The sequence below is a fragment of the Ursus maritimus genome, unplaced genomic scaffold (genome assembly GCF_017311325.1).
Source record: "Ursus maritimus isolate PB19 unplaced genomic scaffold, ASM1731132v1 scaffold_15, whole genome shotgun sequence".
Classification (NCBI taxonomy): Eukaryota; Metazoa; Chordata; class Mammalia; order Carnivora; family Ursidae; genus Ursus; species Ursus maritimus.
Window position 1 is genome coordinate 38,502,341 of NW_024423897.1, and position 20,866 is coordinate 38,523,206.

Below are 20,866 nucleotides of genomic sequence, written 5' to 3' on the forward strand. Positions count from 1 at the left end.
GTCCCATCCAGTCCAGTCCCACCTAGTCCAGTCCCGTCTGGTTCTAGAGGTCCTCAGAAGATTTAACATGCTAAGGCGAATTCACATTCCAAGAGCATTCACACAGGAAGGCATTCTGTTAACAAAACCCATTGAACAGATAACTAAGCCATTCATTTTTAGGTCTGTGAAACTGGCATGACACATAGGGCACATTTCTTATTTTTATTTCAACATTTAAAATATTCACAGATGGAGTATTATATTCATTGACATCTCCATGGAAGATGTACCAAACAAAGCATACAGGTTATTCCACAATTACAGAATTACATATTTGTGACTATGTGAATGTTTACCCCTAGACTTTATCTGGAAAATATCATTTTAAAAACAAAACAAACTTTTAAGTTTTTCACTGGATTAATTTCCATAACAAGTAAATAGCAAAGAATTTCAGGAGACACCTAAATATTAGCCAGCGCTTTTGAAAAATTTCAAACTTTTACAGTGCTCTTTCTGACATCCCTGTCAGGAACACTTAAATAACACTCAATTCTTTCTCTTTTCTCCTCAATAGCCAAGCCAGGATGTACATACTTTTTTTTTCCTAAGTCTTTTTTCCTATATAGAAATAGGTCCATCATCACAGCAACTTGACTAGCTAATGAGGTAGGAGTATTCTTCAAAAGCATTTATAAAGTAAAAGCAAAAGAGAATAATCAAATTATAAAGACGTTGGGGTTTTTTTATTTTTTGTTTTAGTGGTTGCTCTTTAAGTAAAATGCCAAGGGCACTAGAAATTGGTCAAATGTTACCCATACTTGAAAAGACAATGAGGAAAAACCCCACTGGAAAAACCCTGCTACGAGTATACTCAGGGCTGGCATTAATTAAATTCATTCTGGCTTTACCAAGTAAGAAACTGCTGCCTCAAAATGCCAAGCTTTCTTCCTGGAAGAAATCTTACCAAGAAAGTAATTTTAAACAGAAAACCTCAGTCCCCTACCTTCTCTTCTCAGTACAATTAACTGGTCTCTTCTTTTAAACCCAGTTCTCATCACTTCCTTTACCCCCCCAAAAAAGACAAGTAATTTCTGTATATTGTATATCCAATAACAGTTTAAATGAATTCAGCAGTCAACTTATCAAATTCTGCCAGGGAAACACTCCTTATCTGAAGTTGTAATGACAGAATGCTATACAACTAGGAAATGCCTAAGTAATAGATTTCAGCACCATCTCTGTATTAGCAGATTGTTTCAAAATGCACATGCACACTGAATTCATATATACCTAGGAAACTTTCCCATTATTCCCTCTTCAACTACCCTGAAATCAAAGTTCTGTGTTCTAACTACCCTTTCTGCATATACAATGAAGAATACTTTACAAATCCACCCAATTAAGTTAATAGAACACGTATATGTTCCCAAATAAGTGGAAGTTATCAATCAAGTATGAGTTGTCTAAAATACCATTTTGAACACTTTGGGTACCTATAATCTAATGGAGGCTAAAATAGAAGATTTATTTCCCCAATTATGCACCTATTAGGGTTACTGCTAAAAACATTAGAAAAATCATCTAAAAAATGTAAAAACATACTTAAAACAGAATAGCTGCCAGGGGAAAATTTAGTTAACTGCATGTGTCCTGGCAGCTAGTTTTGAAATCAAGTCCTTGACAATTCTACTATAAAATGTTTTCGACGCAGTAATCAAACTTGGTATAATAGTGCAACTCTCCGACATGGCAGTAAACCATTTAAGATTAGCTACCAAAAATAATTTGCTAACAAGATTTTACATGTCTTTAAATCTGTCTTTTTACTATCCCATCTAGAATTGTGTCCTATCGATGTGATCAAAATATCCTATGTTTCATTTAGTTTGAAGAGAATTTCTTCCTCTTCATTGCCACCTTCTTTCATTTCAGCTATAGTTCACCTAAATTCTCTTCCTAAGGCACACCATGCCCTATTTATTGCTGCAAAGCCCCTGAAATCGTGCCTCAATCTGGGTCTGCTTCATCACTATGCTTTAATGAAAAATCACTTCAGAGTGCCTGCTAAAACTCAGGAACATTAAGTCTAGAATACTATTGTCCAGTAGATTAACTGAAAAAAAAAAAAAAAAAAAAAACCAAGTCTACTAAGAAAAGGCCAAAAAACAGAAACATATGTTCTATATACTCTTTCCTCCAAAAACTAACCACATTACGTACTATGACAGTAAAGCTCAGTGCTATCTCTGGCTACATATAATCCATACTCACTGTTATAAAATAAAATGTTAGGCCAGTAAGCTTTCACAATTTTTATTAAATCCTAATCTAATATAACAGTATCTGATTTTTTATAGACATCATCCCATGGTGAACATATTTAATAAGTGAAAGCAAATCAGACATCAAAGTCATTATTCTCTGCAGACTAAGCAATAAACTACACAGAACACTACAGGTAACGACATACACTTACTTGCTCAGAATTTTCATACAAGCCATGTTTTTTTATCAAACTATATCTCCTAATATTTAATACAGTAGAATTAGTGATTGTAGCTCTCATATAATATTTTAATTACAAGTACCTTATTGAGATAACTAACATTTTGACAGTTTCACTGACTTTCCAAATTAGTATAATATATTCAAGAAAGAGAGCAAAAAGTGAAATGAAAACTGAACATGAAGTTATTAAAGGAAAATGAAGTAAAGATTAAGAGGAAGGTGAAATATCACTGGGGTAGAAAAATCCAACAAGTCTAGACATTTGACTGGAAGAAAACAGATCAACTATGGACTTCACAAGTCAGAGTTTATAAATTCAATGCAATACAAATTCTTTTGAATGTAAAAGCCAAGGTGATACTAACAGGTCTATGAACTGTTACTTTTGGCCTTAAACAGTACCAACTCTTTTGATCAAAAAAGGCCACAACAGTTAAGATTGTATTATTTGATTTTATTTTACACTAGGTGGCGGGCACAAAGCAATCCTCCTTAATAAAGTTGACAATTAGTTTCACTCAGAACACTTTTAATAATGCACATAAAAAAAAAGGTATTCATCTTACAAATTGTACTGCAATCCAAATATACAACAGCTTGGAAAACAACGTTTAGAAAACAAAAGCCAATGTAAAAAGACAGATTAAAACAACTAGAACAGTACAGGTTTCATATGGCTCTGATTTTACAGTTTTCTTACTGCATCATCAATGTCCGAAATCTGTTCCTTCAGCTGGCTCCATTGCTCGGGATTTAAAGAAATACCTAAAACAAAGTTTTAAAAATTAAAAGTTGGAAATCGATGTAAACTTTGACGATTTTCACACTTCCAACTAAATAGCTGTTTTACTGCCACTCTGAATGGCATAATGGTACCATACTGAGAGTCTAATCTCTTCACTTGTTATTACAGATTCATCACAATTACCTGAGCAGACCAATCTTACACCCAGTTTTACTTCCAACACTGTATCCTGCACAAAACTTATTATAGCCTGTGAGAACAAATGATGATGTGAAGATATGGCTCACAAACCATGCAAACTAGCAGGCTAAGTGGCCAGGTCCAGATTTCATATGTGACACTCCCATTTCTACGTCTAGTTGGTTCCAACATTTGCTCAAAATTTCTATAGGAACTCAAGGTGAACAACTGTGCTGAGTTCTTCCAGAAGGATTCATTTCACTTTGGAAAAATCCCTGGGACACAACCCATACAGGACTTCTCAGAATGTACACAGTGGTTAAAAATGCATTCTGGAGCCCTGCGGTCCGGGTTCAAATCCCAGCCTTCCTATATCACGAACTGTTTGACCTTAAAAAAAAAATCTCTAAGCCTCAGTCTTCTCACCAGTAAAATGGTATTTACACCTCAAAGTGATGTTGTGAATCAATAAATTAGCTATTCTGATAAAATGCTTAGTGTATCACCTGACACAAAAGTAAACACTTAAAATGTTAGCTAATAACATGTCTTCTATTTAAGAAGTAAAAATGTGAAGAGAAAGTACTTTTGTACTTGGAGCTTCTAATGTTCGAATACTTGACCCATATAAATAGAAAAATAAACTAGAATTGGAAGGATTAGTGTATTTCTCAGAAAACTGCTGGGAGGCCATGAAATTGAGAGAAAGGCAGAAGAATATATTGGGTCAACACCTTGGAAGGGCTTTAAAGCTGATGAAATTGTTTTAATAAACATCTGCAGGAATAAGAGAAGAAATCTGGCATTGGCCACAATGGAACAACTTGAATGAGCAGTCCAGAAGTGGCCTTGAACAAGAAAATGTTAAAGGTACGAAAACAGAGAGGTTAGGTTTGATAAACCTAAGAGCTGCATAAAGCAAACAAGTGGTACCTTCAAGATGACAAACAGGCAGAGTAGAAGATAAAGAGGCATATTTTTATCTATGGATCAACCTAAAAAAGCTAACTACCCAAATACATGAATTTATGTTAGTACATAAATGTTCTTTAGCTATATGATGAATAAATAAAGCATGCTTCTATGATGCTGATGTGTTTGGGACTGGGTGAAGTACAAATGGAAGAAGGACAAAGACCCGCTAAAAGGACACCCCCCCGCCAAAAGGAGACACCATAAACCAGAATTTTTCATTCCTAATTTTACAACTTCCCAGATAGTGCCTGCTCTACTTAAGAATTCACGTCAATTTTATTTTCTAAAGTTACATCCAAGCAAATTAGCAGCCAAATGAAGTGAGATTAGGGGTGTTATTTTTTCTGGGTTTTATTCAAACAGCTATTTAAGAAATGTCATTAAAATAAGTTAAATATTACGTCTAAAAGACTACAGAAAACAAAGAATCAACTGAATGAGGATGTTCCAAATACACTGCCAACATTATTTCAATTTTAAATACGGTAGGTTACTTTTTAGTTTAGTCCTAATTATTAGGACCAAATTCAGGAAATGAAATCTCACCTTTTCTTCCGGGTTTCATTTCACCTTCTGGATCCATCCAATATTCTCTAATATCAATTAGGACTTTCCCTTTAAAGTCCCGAACACTGACGTACCTCATTTTCCCAATCTGCAAAAGAAACAAAAACATAGAAAGGTATTTATTTCAACAGTGGTGTCCATATTTATATTCACAACTTGCTACACACTCCCTCTAGTTTTAATCATGAAAGTAACTACTATTCTCAACATCAAAACTACAACCAAAGGAAATGTCACTGTTAAGAAGAAATCTTTCTTAAAATGATGGAATTAAAAGAAATTACATCTCATACTTCCAATCATTTTCACATTAAAGGAATCATTAGTAAAACAGAGCAACACTATGAAAAACAGTATGGAGGTTCCTCAAAAAATTAAAAGTAGAATATATGATCCAGCAGCCCCACTTCTGGGTATGAACCTAAAAGAAATGAAGGCAAGGTCTTGAAAAGGTATTTATTTGTACACCCATGTTCACAGCAGCAGAACTCACAACAGCCCAAAGATGGAAACAGCCCCAATGTCCATCGTGAGATGAATGGGTAAACAAAATGTGACATATAAACAGACCATGGAGTATTATTCAGCCTTTAAAAAGGAAATCCCATCACATGCTACAACATGGATGAACCTTACTGAAAATGTGGTAAGTGAAATAAACCACATACAAAAAGATGCATACTGGGGTGCCTGGGTGGCTCAGTCAGTTAAGCATCCAACTCTTGATTTCAGCTCAGGTCATGAGGGTCTGAGATCAAGCCCCACATGGGGCTCTGTGCTAGGTAGGGAGTCTGCTTAAGAGTCTCCCTCTGCTAATGCTAAGTGAAATAAGTCAAGCAGAGAAAGACAATTATCATATGATTTCTCTCATCTATGGAACTTAAGAACTAGGATGATCGGTAGGGGAAGAAAGGGATAAAGAAAGGGGGGGGTAATCAGAAGGGGGAATGAAACATGAGAGACTATGGACTATGAGAAACAAACTGAGGGCCTCAGAGGGGAGGGGGGTGGGGGAATGGGATAGACCGGTGATGGGTAGTAAGGAGGGCACGTATTGCATGGTGCACTGGGTGTTATACACAACTAATGAATCATCGGGCCTTACATCGGAAACCGGGGATGTACTGTATGGTGAATAACATAATATAATAAAAAATCATTTAAAAAAAAAAAAAAAGAGTCTCCCTCTGCCCCTCCCCCCGCACACTCAAGCTCTCACTCTAAAATAAACAGATCTTAAAAAAAAAAAAAAGATGCATACTGAATGATTCCAGCATGATTCCACTTATACAAGTGCCTACACTAGTCAGATTCAGAGACACCAAAATTAGAATGGTAGTTATTAGAGGCCCAGGGGAAGAGGGAAAGGGGAGTTTTTTAAGTTTTGCTAAAAGAAAGTTCTGGAGATCTGTTTCACAATAATATAAAAATAGTTAACAGTACTGCATGCTTAAAAATGGTTAAGATGGTAAATTCTATGTTGTTTTTTACCACAAAAATCATAAGAAAGCAAACTTTTGCAGTACAAACTACAACCAGTAGGAATCCACAGACCCCCATTAGCTATATACCATTCTAAAAATCCAGGGATCCGGTCAATAGAACGTGAGAAAGCTTTTTCTTTTAGACATTCATTTCAAACAACATCTTTAACACACTTCACCATAGTCTCAAATTAAGAACCTAAAACTACCCACAGAAAATCGTTTTTCAAAAACTTTATACTGTGCTTAACACTACAAATTCCACGGAGAAGGAAAAGGCTTTACTCAACAAAGCGTCTGTAAGCACTTTCCAGGAAGTCTTACACTGTAAGACACTGTCTATACTGTCTAGCACTTCAACTAAGAGGTCATACTTTCTGATCAAAACTTGTAACGCCTGTACCTATCTCTTACTCATTCTAAAACTACTCATTCTAAAACTACTCTTCAATCCTACTGACTAAAAACTGACCATGATTTTTGTACTTAGAACCTATCAACATGTAAAGATTCTGGGTTTGGCTATGTTCCTTTCCCCTCCGACCTGGTCCCTTGATTATTAAATAATCCTTTTTATTGGGATACCAAGTATTACCGTAGTAGAATCAGAGCTGTGCTGACCCAGTACATATTAATGGCCTCCATCTTGCGTACATCCTCTTAAACTGCTTTTTCTTGTCTCAGCCAAGTCTGGTTCATTTTCCTTTAGTTTTCTATCCTTAAGTTTCTGGTCCTGCTGGTGTGCCTCTACTTCCAGGGCATACCCCATGCTTTACGGAGAAAATGAAGTCCACTGGGTATGGGTAAGTGCCTTCAAATCTCTCTTCTCTGTACTCACAACAGCATCAACTCTTAACTTTTTACTTTTTCTATCCCATTTCTTACTTATGCATTCTTTCCCTTTCCACTGACTTATCTACCATTTCCTAACATGCTCATTCCCCTCTTTCTATAAAGCATTTTCCCTGATCTGGAGCATTTTATAACTTTTACCACAACATGGTAAAAGTATGACCTTCTTCTTTATATTGCTAAATTTTCAAAGGAGAAAAATACTGTTTCTACTAATTGAATTCCCACCACCTAAAGTCACCAGTGATTTTATGGTCAGTTTTAATGGCTTATTTTTTAATTAGTCTTCTTTGTACCCCCTAGTGCCTATCATACTAGGTTCCAAGTAAACTGTTTTAATGGATAAATCAAATAAGACCAAAATAATTATTACAGTGAAACCATTAACTGTGATTTATAATACTGATTTAATAACTCTAAGAAATGTATAAGTATCTTAAGCAGCTAACCACAGAACTGAATGTTGTTTCATTTTGGTTTTTACGGTGAACCCACTAGCTAATAAGGCCTCTGCATGAGCTAGCTGAATATGTAATATTAAAATGTGCTGAAAACCTACGAAAATGGTACTGATTAGGTTAAGTCAAGTACAACTTCGGTGTGGGCTTGAGCATGTAGAAGGGACCTTAGGTATTAGGATCTAACCTTGAAAAAGCAAGAGAAAAAAATGACAAGGACATAGAAGGGACTAGGCAGAAAGATACAACACTGCTGAGACTCAAGGACAGGTTGAAATAGATGGAGCTATACTGAAGAGGACTTGAAAAATGAGGAAGAGAATTCTGGAGCCTTTATAGGTTCTTGGACTAAGGACCAAAACAAAACACAGAAGCAGAAAAAATACTACTACTACTCTCTTCTGCAAAGCTTGTATTCCTGAGAATCTAAAATCTGAATACAGGGTTAAAACTTTAAAATCACACTACAGGGGAGCCTGGGTGGCTCAGCCAGTTAAGCGTCTGCCTCCGGCTCAGGGCATGGTCAGCAGGGAGCTTGCTTCTCCCTCTGCCTGCTGCTCCTCCCCCGCTTGTGCTCTCTTGCACTGTCTGACAAATAATAAAATCTTTTTAAAAAATTTAAAAAAATAAAATTGCACTTGCAAAAGAATTAAAAATCAAGACTGAAAGCAAATCTTTTTATTAAAAAGAGAGACAAGCCCATTGTAAGTATATTAATGGCATTTTACCAGTCTTAAATTAGTACTAACAACTATTCAATTATTATAAAGAACATGGAACAACACAATAAACACAAAACAAATGGTTAGCTAGAAAATTTAATTTCTACTCTTGCTCCATAGAAACTTTTCAGACGATCCTTTATCCGTGATTTCAATGAGGCGTGCTATAAATATTTGTTTGCTATAGATTAACAGAAAAGGCATTTTCTTCCTCCCAAACGTGGCTTGACCATCCACATATCCAAAACCTTGTCAATTTACAATTTGAAGTCCCTCATCACTTTTCAAATAACTTGTATTTGATATATAGTAAATAAGAAATTATTCAAAGTAAGGAAAAGGTATAGACCAGTAAAATGATACTCTAAAATTTGCTAACGTTTTGGAGAACACCAGCAACAAAGAGCTGTGCGGTTGGAAGGAAGGGAAAATGTGGGAACACCCACTAACACTGTTCTACCAAAATGAGTCTCTTATTATAATCTAAAACTTACTGTGCATTTTGTAGCCAATCCCTAGTATATCCGTGTTCATTTCAACCTAAAAGGTTTTAATGAAAATCTCCAAACAAAGAGATTTGTTTAGAAAAATGCACCATGTTTATCCCTGTAATTTTTCATTCTCTGATACCAAAGCAGCAAAACCATAGCAGGAAGTACATTCACTCCAGAGTTTAAGCAACAGTGGATGACATCAGAAGGAGAAAGTTAGAAGGATGCTTTGCCCTTAAGATCAGGAACAAGGCATGGATGTCTACTCTCATCACTTTTTTTCAATATTATACTGGAAATACTAGCAACAAAGCAAGAAAAAGAATTAAAAGGATGATGTAAAACAGACAAAATCAACACCACACAAAGTTCTAAGTCTCTAAAAAGTACATATGTAACCTATTATAAATAAATATACAATACGCATATATCATGTAATATTATAACATTTTTTCTAGCAATGAACTGGAAAATGAAGTTAAGAGAGAAAAGATTTATGATAGAACCAAACAACATAAAATACCAGGGGTGCCTGGGTGGCTCAGTCGGTTAAGCTTCTGACTCTTGGTTTCAGCTCAGGTCGTGATCTCAGGATCGTGGGATGGAGTCCCTCATGGAGCTCCATGCTCAGCAGGGAGTCTGCTTCTCTCCCTCTGCCCCTCCCCCCCTCTCGCATGCACGTTCTCTCAAATAAATCTTAAAAATAAATTTCACAAAAGATGTGCAAGACCTCTACAATGAAATTCACAAGACAAATTGAAGAAGATCTAAATAAATGCAGAGACTCCACCTTCATGAACTGGAAGACTGAGAACTGCCAAGCTGCCTGTTCTCCCCAAACTGATCTTCAGCCTTACCCGATCCCAATCAAAATCCCGGTAGGCTTTTCAGTAAAACTTGACAAGCCTGATTCTATAATGTGTATGGAAATACAAAAACACAGAAGAGCAAAATCATTCTGAAGATGAAGAATAATGTTAAAGGACTTTCACTGATTTCAAGACTCACTATAAAAGTGCAGTAATTGTGACTGTGATACTGAAGTGAAAAGTATTCAATGGAATAAAACAGAGATCAGAAATAGACATGTATTTTATATATCCATGGATTTTTATTATAAAGATCCAACGTGAGTCAATGAAAAAAGTCTTTTCAATAAATGGTACATCACAACTGGTTATCTCTACGAGAGGAGAAATTAGTTCAACCTCTATCTCACACCACACACAGAGAAACTAAACTAATTCTACGTGGATCACACACCTAAACATGAAAGTTAGAACTATAAAAATTCTAGGGAAAAAAACAGTGGCAAAATTTGTGTGGCCTTGGGCTAGACAGAGAAATGTCATTAAAAAGCATTAACCAAAAAAAGAAAAAAATTGATAAAAATGGACTTAATCAAAATTAAAACTTTCTAAAAATGCTTACGAAAATCAAGAGGCTCTTAAGCCTGGGTGGCTCGGTTGGTTGAGCATCTGCCTTCCGCCCAGGTCATGAGCCCGGGGTCCTGGGATTGAGTCCCACATCGGGCTCCTTGCTCAGCGAGGAGCCTGCTTCTCCCTATGCCTGCTGCTCCCCCTGCTTCTGCGCGCACTCGCTCACTCTCTCCCTCTCTCTGACAAATGAGGAAATAAGATTTTCTTAAAAAAAAAAAAAAAAAAATTAACAGGCAAACCACAGACCTAACAAAAATATCCACTATACTTATAGCTGTCAAAGAGCTTGTACCTAAAATACATAAAGAACTCCTTCAACTCAATAAATCAAATGACCCATTTTTTTAATGGGCAAAAAAGACTTGACCAAAGTGCAAAGTAAACTACAATGAGCTCCTACTACACATCCATTAACTTATGTAAATAGCATTACATACTGACAAATACCCAGTGAGGATATGAAGCTACTGGAATCTCGCACATTGCTGGTGGGTGCGTAAAATGGTACAGCTACTACAGAAAACGGTTTGACAGTTTCTTATAAAGCTAAATATACACTTAGCCTATGACCCAGCAAACGCATCTGATACTGATCCAAAAAGGAAAAAAAAATTCACAAACTTTTACAAGAATGTTCCTGTCAGCTTTATTCCTAGCACCCAAGACTAGATAGAAACAACCCAAATGTCTATCCGAAGTGAATGGGTAAGCAAACTGCTGTATAACCCCCCCACAGTGGAATACCACTCAGCAATAATGAGGAACAAACTATCGATAACAGTAAGAACTGACGCCAAGATGTTACGCTGAGCAAAAGTAGCCAGACACAAAACAATACAAACTATACACTTACATTTATATGAGGTTCTAGAATAGGCGAAATAAATATATAGTGGTAGAAATCAGATCAGTAGTCACCTCAGGCAGGGGGAATAATTGCAAAGGGAGGCCAAGAGGGAACTTTCTGGGGTAATGGAAACGGCCTCACTACAAGAGTATAAACATTTATCAGAGCTGACCAAATTTTATGCTTAATGTGTGCATTTTGTTATATATATAAATTATCTGTCAATAACGTTTATTAAAAAGAAAGGAACTTGCCCAACAGTCATCTCTCCCTCGAGGAAAAATGAATAAAAGCTGATAAGCTCTTACCCACCCACTCCCAAAAAAACAAGAGGAGATAATAATATATGGATAAATGATTAAAGTAGAAAGAATAAAGATCTCTACAATCACATGTTATAAGAGGAAATAATAAAATCGGATGACAAAATGCATGTAATTTTACATTCATATAATGTGGAATTAAACAAGGGGGGAAAAACATATGGAATGTTGATCTTAAATTTTTTTGATTCCCCTCTCCTTTGGAGATCTGATGAAGGTTACAATAATTCCTTCATATACCAAAAAAAATTTCAAATAAAAATATAATAATTTCAGCTCCACACCGGATTAAGAATTGTCTCTGTAATGACAGAATTTTAAAGGATCAGATTTTTCCTTAAATCATTAAATCAACTAAGGTAGTACTGATCCTTGCGCCTAACTTTGAAGAAAAATACAGATCGAAGTTCCCTGCCTCAACCATCCTGACCTTTAGGACACAAGTACTAAGAATTTACAAAATAGGTCCCCCGGCTGTCTTTAATATAAGTCCTACCCTCAGCAAGGTTATGTCTCTACCCAACCAAGTTCTTAAACTCAGAGCTGAAGGAACCAGACACAAGGCAAGCATCTAGTGGTATTTCCGCTCTAGCCAGGGTTCTGCCCAAACCATTCTGGAGTTTGAAAAATCAGTTAAGTAACTTTCCCTGGGTACAAAGAGCTGCTTATGTTTATGCACAGTGCTTTACCAGAGTAAGATTATTTCTTCTAATTCTTAAGTGACGGATATGGAAGTTAAAAAAAAAATTTGTCTTAAGGCTACTAATACCCAAACAGTTCTAATTTAGATTTTAGATCTATTTATTTTTGACAAAGTATACCTGATAACTTGGGTCCTGACAGAGCCTAGCAATGTCTTAACAAGTTCCATCTATGAGCTGTCTCCAAGGCACTTTCTTGGTAAATAAAAAATATAGAAAACATACAGCTCTATCAAAAAAAAAAAACAAAAAAAAAACAAAAAAAAAAACCACAACCCTTTACAAAACACGAGTCTGATTTCTCCTTCCAAAAATCTCATCCTTCACCCATCTAATAAAATTATCAAATTATTACAAATAAAAATGAAGCCCTCATTGTATATTACACAACCAATGTACTCTAACATGCTCTTAAACCAATTAAAATTCAGTATTACCAAGATATTTTTCTATGGCCAAAATACCATTACAAGGAAAAAGCTACAATGGAAACAAAATGAAAGATTATCTCTTAGAATGCCTATCACTAAGGTCTCTGAAAAATCACTTTGAAAATAAAAATATCTGGTTCCTCCTAGAGGTGCTTTCAAAAGGGTGGAGTCTCATAGCTTGATGAGGCTCAGAAATCTTTCCAAATGAGATTTTAAAAACTGAACCCACTTTTTTTGGTGAAATAACCATCCCCTAAAAATATATCTGGTTTTCCCCAAACTGTTCTAACAGAATAAAATTTCTAAATGTGGGTCCTGGTTTCTTCAATGGACAAGATAAAACCCATTAAAATGACACAGATACTCTTATTCCACAGGCAAAGGTAGGCATATGGTGAACAAGAACTGATCAGAGAAAAGCCCAAGATAGTTACCCAAATGCTTGAAAGTTTTTTTTACCTCTATTGCAAACATTAAGTTAAAATATTCCAATGCGGCACTTCATTCTCTAGAAGGGAAAGTCTTTGAAAAGAAGGGACAGATAGCCTCCTACAGATTTCACATTTCATTCTGACCCTTAAGAGAGCTTCCCACAGCACTTAGAACAAAACTCAAACTCCTAAAAATGGCCTTCCGACAGGAAGACGATGCCAGATCTGGCCCCCAACCTCCTTACCAACTAGATCTCCTATCTACACTCTCAACCAGGCTTCCTAGGCTCCAGCCACAAAATATCTGCACCAATCTCTCTACTCTGAAAAAGATTTCCTCCCCCCTAACACTTCATGTGACTGGCTCCTTCTTTAGGTTTTAAGCTTCAAATGTCACTTCTTTAGAAAGACAGTCCCAGAGCACCTCCTCTCTCATAATCTGTCCTTTTACTTTGCAGCCCGTACCATAACTTCAACTGTAAATATGTATGTTTATCAGTATAATATTTATCCCCATAAATTCACGAAACCAGAGACCACATCTACTTGGCTCATCACTGCACACCCAGAATTCAGCAAGACCTGATGAAATACAGTATGCATTCAACTTTATTAACTCAAAGAAATGAGGGCCTTTTCATAATTCTTCCTTATATACAGTGACTTACGTTCTCCATCAAGTTAGTCGGCTCCCCTACCCTACAGCAGAGGACTAAAACCCATAACTAAATAATCCATCTGGTATTGTCTATATGTATTTTTAACATTTTTTAACAAAAAATATATACATTTAAGGTGTACCACTTGACAACTTGATATAGTCATAGCGAGATGATTACTAGTCAAGATAATCAACATATCAGTTCAGTTACCATTTCTCGTGTCATCAGTGTACCTGAAATCTACTCTCTCAGCATATTCTGTGTTTGATACGGTATTAAGTATAGCCACCATGGGTCTATTTTCTTTAACCACACACATATCTAGGCTAAAGTGAGGAAAAATATCCATCTTCTATTTTCTCAATTTTTTTTTTTTTTTTAAGATTTATTTGAGAGAGAGCACATGCGGACGCAAAAGCAGGGGAGTGGAAGAGGGAGAAGCAGACTCCCCCCTGGAAGCCCAACTGGCTCAATCCTAGGACCCAGGGATCATGACCTGAACTGAAGGCAGATGCTTAACCGAATGAGCCACCCAGGCGCCCCTACTTTCCCATTCTAACCTTAATCCTGGCACTGTCTTTCAAATCCATCAGAAAGTTAAAAATTTGTATCAATTTTATACGTAACTATGCATTTTAGATATACATACATGTGTATACATATATATGCACTAGCCTTTTCCAGTCAAATGTCTGCCGCCTCATTCTAACATTTTGGCTTCAACTAATAATTATGCCCCCTTCTTGAAACACTTCCTTTGCTTTACCTCGACATCCAATCTTATTCCCCACTATACGCAGAGGGCCAATTTCAGTAAATCTACCCACCTCGCCTGCTCTTTTTTAAAGATTTATTTAGAGAGAAAGCAAGCGAGCATGGGGGCAGGGGGTGCAGAGAGAGGGAGGGAGAGAATCTTAAGCAGAAGCCCTGCTGAGGGTGGAGCCCGACACAGGCTCAATCCCAAAACCCTGAGCAGAAATCAAGAGTCCCACACTTAAGCAATGGAGCCACCTAGGCGCCCCTCCCCTCTCCTATTCTTCTCAAGCCCAAATTATGCAGGCCGTATTGCTGCTTCTTCTCCAATAATACCCACCCATATTTACAGCCCAATGCTAGACCTATCTCCTCCAAACTGCTTCCCAAATGTACAGTTCTCAATTTCTTTTGGATATCTGTAACTTTTAAATTGTTTTACACTTAGCCAAACTACAGGTTTCTAGAGTTTAACAATAATCTAGCATCTTATAAATGACTTTCATTTCTACAAACCTGCTCTTATATCTCAATGAATTTCTTTAGTCAATATTATGCAGTATTAGATTAAGGCACTTTTAACATTTGTCAGATCAAGCCAGATACTAATTCCTCTGGATGTAAGGAAATTACCTGGAACATGTTATCATCCCTGCTGCTGCTGCTCTGCTTAGAGGATGACAGGGCTCTTGAAGTTTCACCAGTCTTTTGCTTCTTCACGGGTTTTTCTGGAGTAACTTGCTTTTTCCTCTTTAGCTTGAAAGAGAAGCAAGCATAATGGTTAAAATTTGCACATATAAAACACATCTCAGGTTCAAACACTTTATTATTTTTTAAGACTGAAAGGTTCAAAGGACTACATTCATTAAGAAAAAAATCATATACATACACACACACACACACACACACACAGGGAAGTTTCACTTGACAAAAGAACTATGGAGCTAACCCAAGATCTAACACAGTGTTTTCAAAATTTGTTCTTAGAAGCCCAAAAAACACTTCAGGCATCATAGAGGTAATAACCAAAAAAACAATTCTTTTCTAGATCAGGATCCCACATACAATTTCTTTGGAAGGGGGGAAAAAAAGAGATGGGGGCCTGCTACTTTAATAAACTTTTGGAAACCCCAAGTCTACTAAAGTTAGTCAGCAACTTATATTTTTACAAAGGATACATATTAATTAGGAAGAATACAACCAACTTATTCCAATCTAGGATATGTTATTTATGCCCTGCCTATTCCAAAAGGGACTTAAATTAACTTTGGAAATTTTTGAGTATACAAAGCTAAGAAAGCTACTTTGTACTGGGCATTAGAAGTCAACAACTCAAGAACTTCGTCACAAAAATCACTGAAGGTGGACAGCAACGTGTTAGATTAGCATCCAAAATCAAGACAATGTTTTAAAGAAACATTACTGTAAAAACTTTTTATATAGCCTCATTCTTAAAATGACCTAACAGCCTATGAAAACCAGTAGAGTTCCCAACCTAAACAGCAGAGGGCAGTCATGTTCCTTAGTGGAAAGTATAAACTAATATGTTAATGTCTTACTGAATTAGATGAAGTTAGGTAAAATAGAATGTACACATGTATATAAACTGAAAAAATGAACGTATTACTGTGTTTACAGGATTAATAGTACTATTAATAGCAAACAGCAAAAAGCAAAAATCAACTCAGCTCAACAAAGCACAAAGTACATTATTCTTTATACAGGGGACTAGATACTCTCTATGGACTGGCATATAATAGTTCGGTAAAAATTTGTTAAATGAATACTCAAATGCCATACTGGGTGTGAATAAAAAAATTAAAGAGGGATTTCCTTCTGGAGTATAGCTATGTATGCTCTCTGAGGCCTTATTTCAACCTTTAGGTTATATGTTCTGTATTTCCTTATAAAGGTCCATCTTCTCTAAGATTCTCCCATAAGGTCCTTTAATACTGCCAACTACACTCAGAGACATAATTATGTACGCTCCTAGGAAATAAAAAAACAGTTCTGCATAGAAGGAAGCTCTGACTACAGTGTGAGCTGCTCAGTTAAGCGGAATACACCACTCCCAGCACAGCTGTCATCTAATGTAGAAAAAGCCTGTTGTCAAAATGGGTAATTTCGTGTTAGCTTTGCTGGGTGTTGATTTAACTAAAAGGAGGGGACCAGAGTAAATAACATCCTAACTTAAAATGTACTGGTCTATGTTTTAAGTAATCCTAGTGGGCTGGATAAACATCAACGGCTGACAGGGCGGTCAAAACTGACAACTGCATTCAAAGAGTTCAGGTAATTTAGCTCAACTGCAACACACAGTACCTAGAGATTACACATATTTCTAAATAACGGCAAACAGCGGCTTTGGCCTCATTCTAATGCTATTCCCCCTTCTGCAGCTTTAGGTTTCCTGGAAGTCCTCAACAGGAGACTTGTTAAAGTCTGAAGACTTGCTCAAGTTTGATTTAGGGGCTGGGAGTGTGTATGTACAACAAGTACCCTAGGCACTTCGGTCAAGGGGTCCAGGAGCCAGCTGCACTTTCAGAAACATCCACCCAGGCTCTCATTTTACTGTTCTCTGATATGCCTTGCTGTCCTTCAGAACTGGATGTGGGTAATACTGCTGAATTAAGTATCACAGAAATGACTTGCATTAATAGTCACCTTTTTGTCAACCTCACTGTCAGAATCGCTGCCAGAAGAGCTTGAAGAAACAAGTTCCTTTGATTTAGGCATTCTGAAAGAAAAATACATTATACACAATAATTTACAAATTGTTCTATTACCTTCGACTTCTCGTTTCCAAGCAAAAATTCAGGAAGTTCCATGGTTCCACCATTTTGTGGTACTGGAGTTGTTACGCTGAGCACAACGCTCTAAGTTATACTCTTAACTTACACTCTTCCAAGTTGAAAATAACACCCAGAACCCAGCAAGGAGAATCCAGCAAGAAGAACTAATGTCACACACATCTCACACTCCTACACCTCTTTCTCAAAGCCATTAGGTCTTTTTATACTTCATTTTAGAGAAGTTAGATGTTTATGGATAGAATAAATTGTAAGAAGACAACAATCTCTGTTAAAACCAGGAATAGGAATATTCTCAGTACTGCTTTGTATTTCTCACTGATGAGACCTAACAGAATTATTCATTGCAGGAACTGACCCCAACATTCACAAAACTTGGGGAACAGCTGCACTATACCAATGTAATCCATCTGCCGGTATAAATCCTGTTTTTTCATATTTTGTATATGTTCTTAATTTTCTTTGGCTTTTGATCATGCCATCAAAATGGCAAGCACTAATTCAGAGTTCACACAGTTAAACATTTTTTACAGTTCACTACATTTTACACTGATTTTCTACTCTGAAATATAACTAAATTTTGAAGAATTTGCTTATGGGAGGGGCAAAACCTTTTCTCAGATTCCACTATCACCCTAGCTCCCCCCAAACAGAGGCACATAACCCAATATCTTGCTTTCAGGTGGATCTTTCCTGAGTGCCTGAGCACAGAAAGAGAGAGCCTTGTGCATCTACTTTTGCAGAGATATTTAAAGAAAAAAAAAAAGGCTAAACCCCAAATTTCAGGGAATTCCAAGGCACTCTTTTCAAGACACTTATAATACCAGGTGGTAAACCACTTATTATTAAATTACCTTTAGCCCTCCCCATCTCCAAAAAGACTGAGTCCTATAAATTTTTGTATGCCCTAAAGGGCCCAATATATACAACACACAGTCTGTAAATGTTGAATAAAGGAAAAAAGACTTCATTTCCTCCTCAAAAATTCCTAAGTAATCTAGCTCTCTAGACTAAACTTGCCAGGGCACTACCACTAAATGTGTTCCACAATAGGAGGTCAAGGTAAAAGAAGTGGGCCATCCATCCCAATTCCAGCCACTAATTTCAAAAAAGCTCAAACATACGCAATATGACATGTTGACTTTAACTGGTAATTTCTTGATGAGAGGGGGAGCAAATTCAGAGGGGACCAGCAACGTTCAGAACCACATTTTATGTACCATTCCTGTTACTGCTCCATTTTACAACCTAAACTCCAAAAGCAATTTAGGTTTTTTTAATGCTAGCAGCTAATAATGCCAAGGAACATTTTTTAAGAGGTAATTAAATTGGACATAACCTATTTTTTCACTTTGAAACAGTCAAGCATAACTATACGGTCTATTAATAAAAGCTGCGGGGGGGGGGGTGCTGCCTAAGATCATTTCAAAGAACGACCTCGTAATTAACCCAAATTAGAAGACCATTCAACAACAACAACAAAAAAGGTACTCGTAACTAAGGTCACTTTACTTTTGACAAGATAGATTTTTACTTTTACTTAATGAATCTTTACTGTTCGAAGAAAGGAAGCAGGCCAGTAATTCAGGAAGGTGATACTAAAACGCTAGTGTAGAATATATACAAAACGCAACTGAAAAAATGAATTTCGGTCTTTGATGATGGCGTGGAGGGAGAATTAGAAAAGACGAGGTGAAAATAAACCGGGACTAAAGGGCACAGGAATTCGGTACAACCCGAGGGTGATGAGCACCAAGACGCGGAAAAGGGTCGCGCGGTGCCAAGAAGCTGCTGGAACCCCGGGGCTGGCAACGGCTGAAGGGGGAGGGGGGGGAGAGACAGGTTGGTCGGAGGGGGCGTGGGAGGCGGCGAAGAGCGGAGGAGACCGTATGGGAAGAGGAGGGACTTGCACCAAGCGCCATTTTCTTCTCTCGAAGCGTTAGCTACCCCCAGCACACCAGCCGTCCTTCCCCCACCCCCCAGCTCTCCTCCGACGGGGTCCGCTCTCCCCCTCCCCCAGGGAGCCCTCCCCAACCCTGGATGCCGGGGTGAGAGCCCCAGCCAGGCCTTGGGGAGAAGCAGGCTCCGCACGCCTCCCCGCCGTAGCCCGGGCCGCCGCTGCATTGTCCCGGGGGCGCCCGGGCCCCCTCCCCGCGGCTCCTCGCCCCCGCCCGGCCGCGCCCCGCCGCCCGGGGTCGCCGCACTCGCCGCGCCGGGGCCATTCCCGGGAGCCAGCTTCCGGCGCGGAGAGGCCTGCAGCGCATGGGGCGCGGGTCGGCGACGGAGAAGGAGGTCCAGGGAGGCCGAGGCGGGGAGGTCTGGCAACGCCGCCATTTCCCCCAGCCGTCGCATGCGAGCCGGGTAGAAGCCGCCGGCGGCTCGCGGCCCGGCTGGGAGGGTGGGGGTCGCCCAGGCAGGGATTCGAGGGGTGGGGGCGGGGTCCCCAACACTCACGCTCCACTCTCGCAGCCGAACTCCCTTCTGCTCGCTCGCTTGCAACTGACAGAGAACCGGAAGTGACGGAAACCCAGAGACGCTGGCCCCGCCCCTCTGGGACTGCGCACACGTGATGGGGCGTGGCCTCCCCGCCGAAACCAACACCGAGACCCTTTCCAGGGCCTTAAAGGGACCGGCCCTCATCCTCAGCCGGTTCTCCGAAAGTGAAACGCAGCAGTTTGAGTATGATTTCTGAGTGAATGAGGGCACGAATAAAACATGAATGAGAAACATCGAGCTTTGCACTTGTTCCATAAATATTTCTTGTACTAAAGTGAAGTGTTCATACTGAAAAAGCCCATTTTCCCAGAAATGGTCCTTAACCCCCATTCCCAATATTTGACTCTGGCTGGTAAAATCCAAAGGATTTTTAAAATCCACATGTTTAATTGCAGAAAGTGCAAGAGATCTTTACAGAAGTCCTTGGCCACACACACCCTTATCCTTAAACTGAAGTCCTGGGGGTAGTTCACAGAAAAATCTAGAGTACAAGCAAGAACATGCTCAATAGATTATTTGAGTGTATATTTAATGAACGCCTACTATAGCCAAGAATAAAGTTTTATTTGTCCAACACACATTTATCAAGCACCCACTATGTGCCAGGCACTGCATGAGGAACTTTGCATATATTGCTCATCCTAACAAGCACTTTCAAAGTAGGAATAATTATTCTATTTTATAATGAAGAAACCAAGGGTCAACGAGTTTGAATAAACTGCTGGAGATTATGGGAGTGAGTCATGATTCAAACACCCTGCACTGCCTGACTCACACTACTGCAGACTGAGGGCAAATGCAAAAGTTCTTACCCCTCTCCTGTTCATGCAGTGTCAGGCTAGATGACCACTTTTCAAAAATGAAACAGTTAATGCATAATTCCTTTTATATGATGTTCCAAAACAGGCAAAAAAAAAAAATCTATGGGGATCTAGGTCAGGTTACCCTTGGGGTATATCACTTGGGAGCAAGTATGAAGGAATCCGCTAGGAAGCTGAATATGTTT

The 20,866-nt window shown here is 38.2% G+C and overlaps 1 protein-coding gene across 1 annotated transcript; it reads right to left on the bottom strand.

The window, feature by feature from the left end:
• Window positions 1-190: 190 nt before the first annotated feature.
• SUB1 (SUB1 regulator of transcription) lies at window positions 191-19,950 on the bottom strand. Its single transcript, XM_008692666.2, has 5 exons — window positions 19,819-19,950; window positions 17,219-17,291; window positions 15,188-15,310; window positions 4,940-5,048; window positions 191-3,258 (listed from the first exon to the last, which is right to left on the bottom strand). Exons 2-5 carry the CDS (start codon window positions 17,288-17,290, stop codon window positions 3,179-3,181), a joined length of 384 nt encoding a protein of 127 aa, XP_008690888.1. The 5' UTR covers window position 17,291; window positions 19,819-19,950; the 3' UTR covers window positions 191-3,178.
• Window positions 19,951-20,866: the final 916 nt, after the last annotated feature.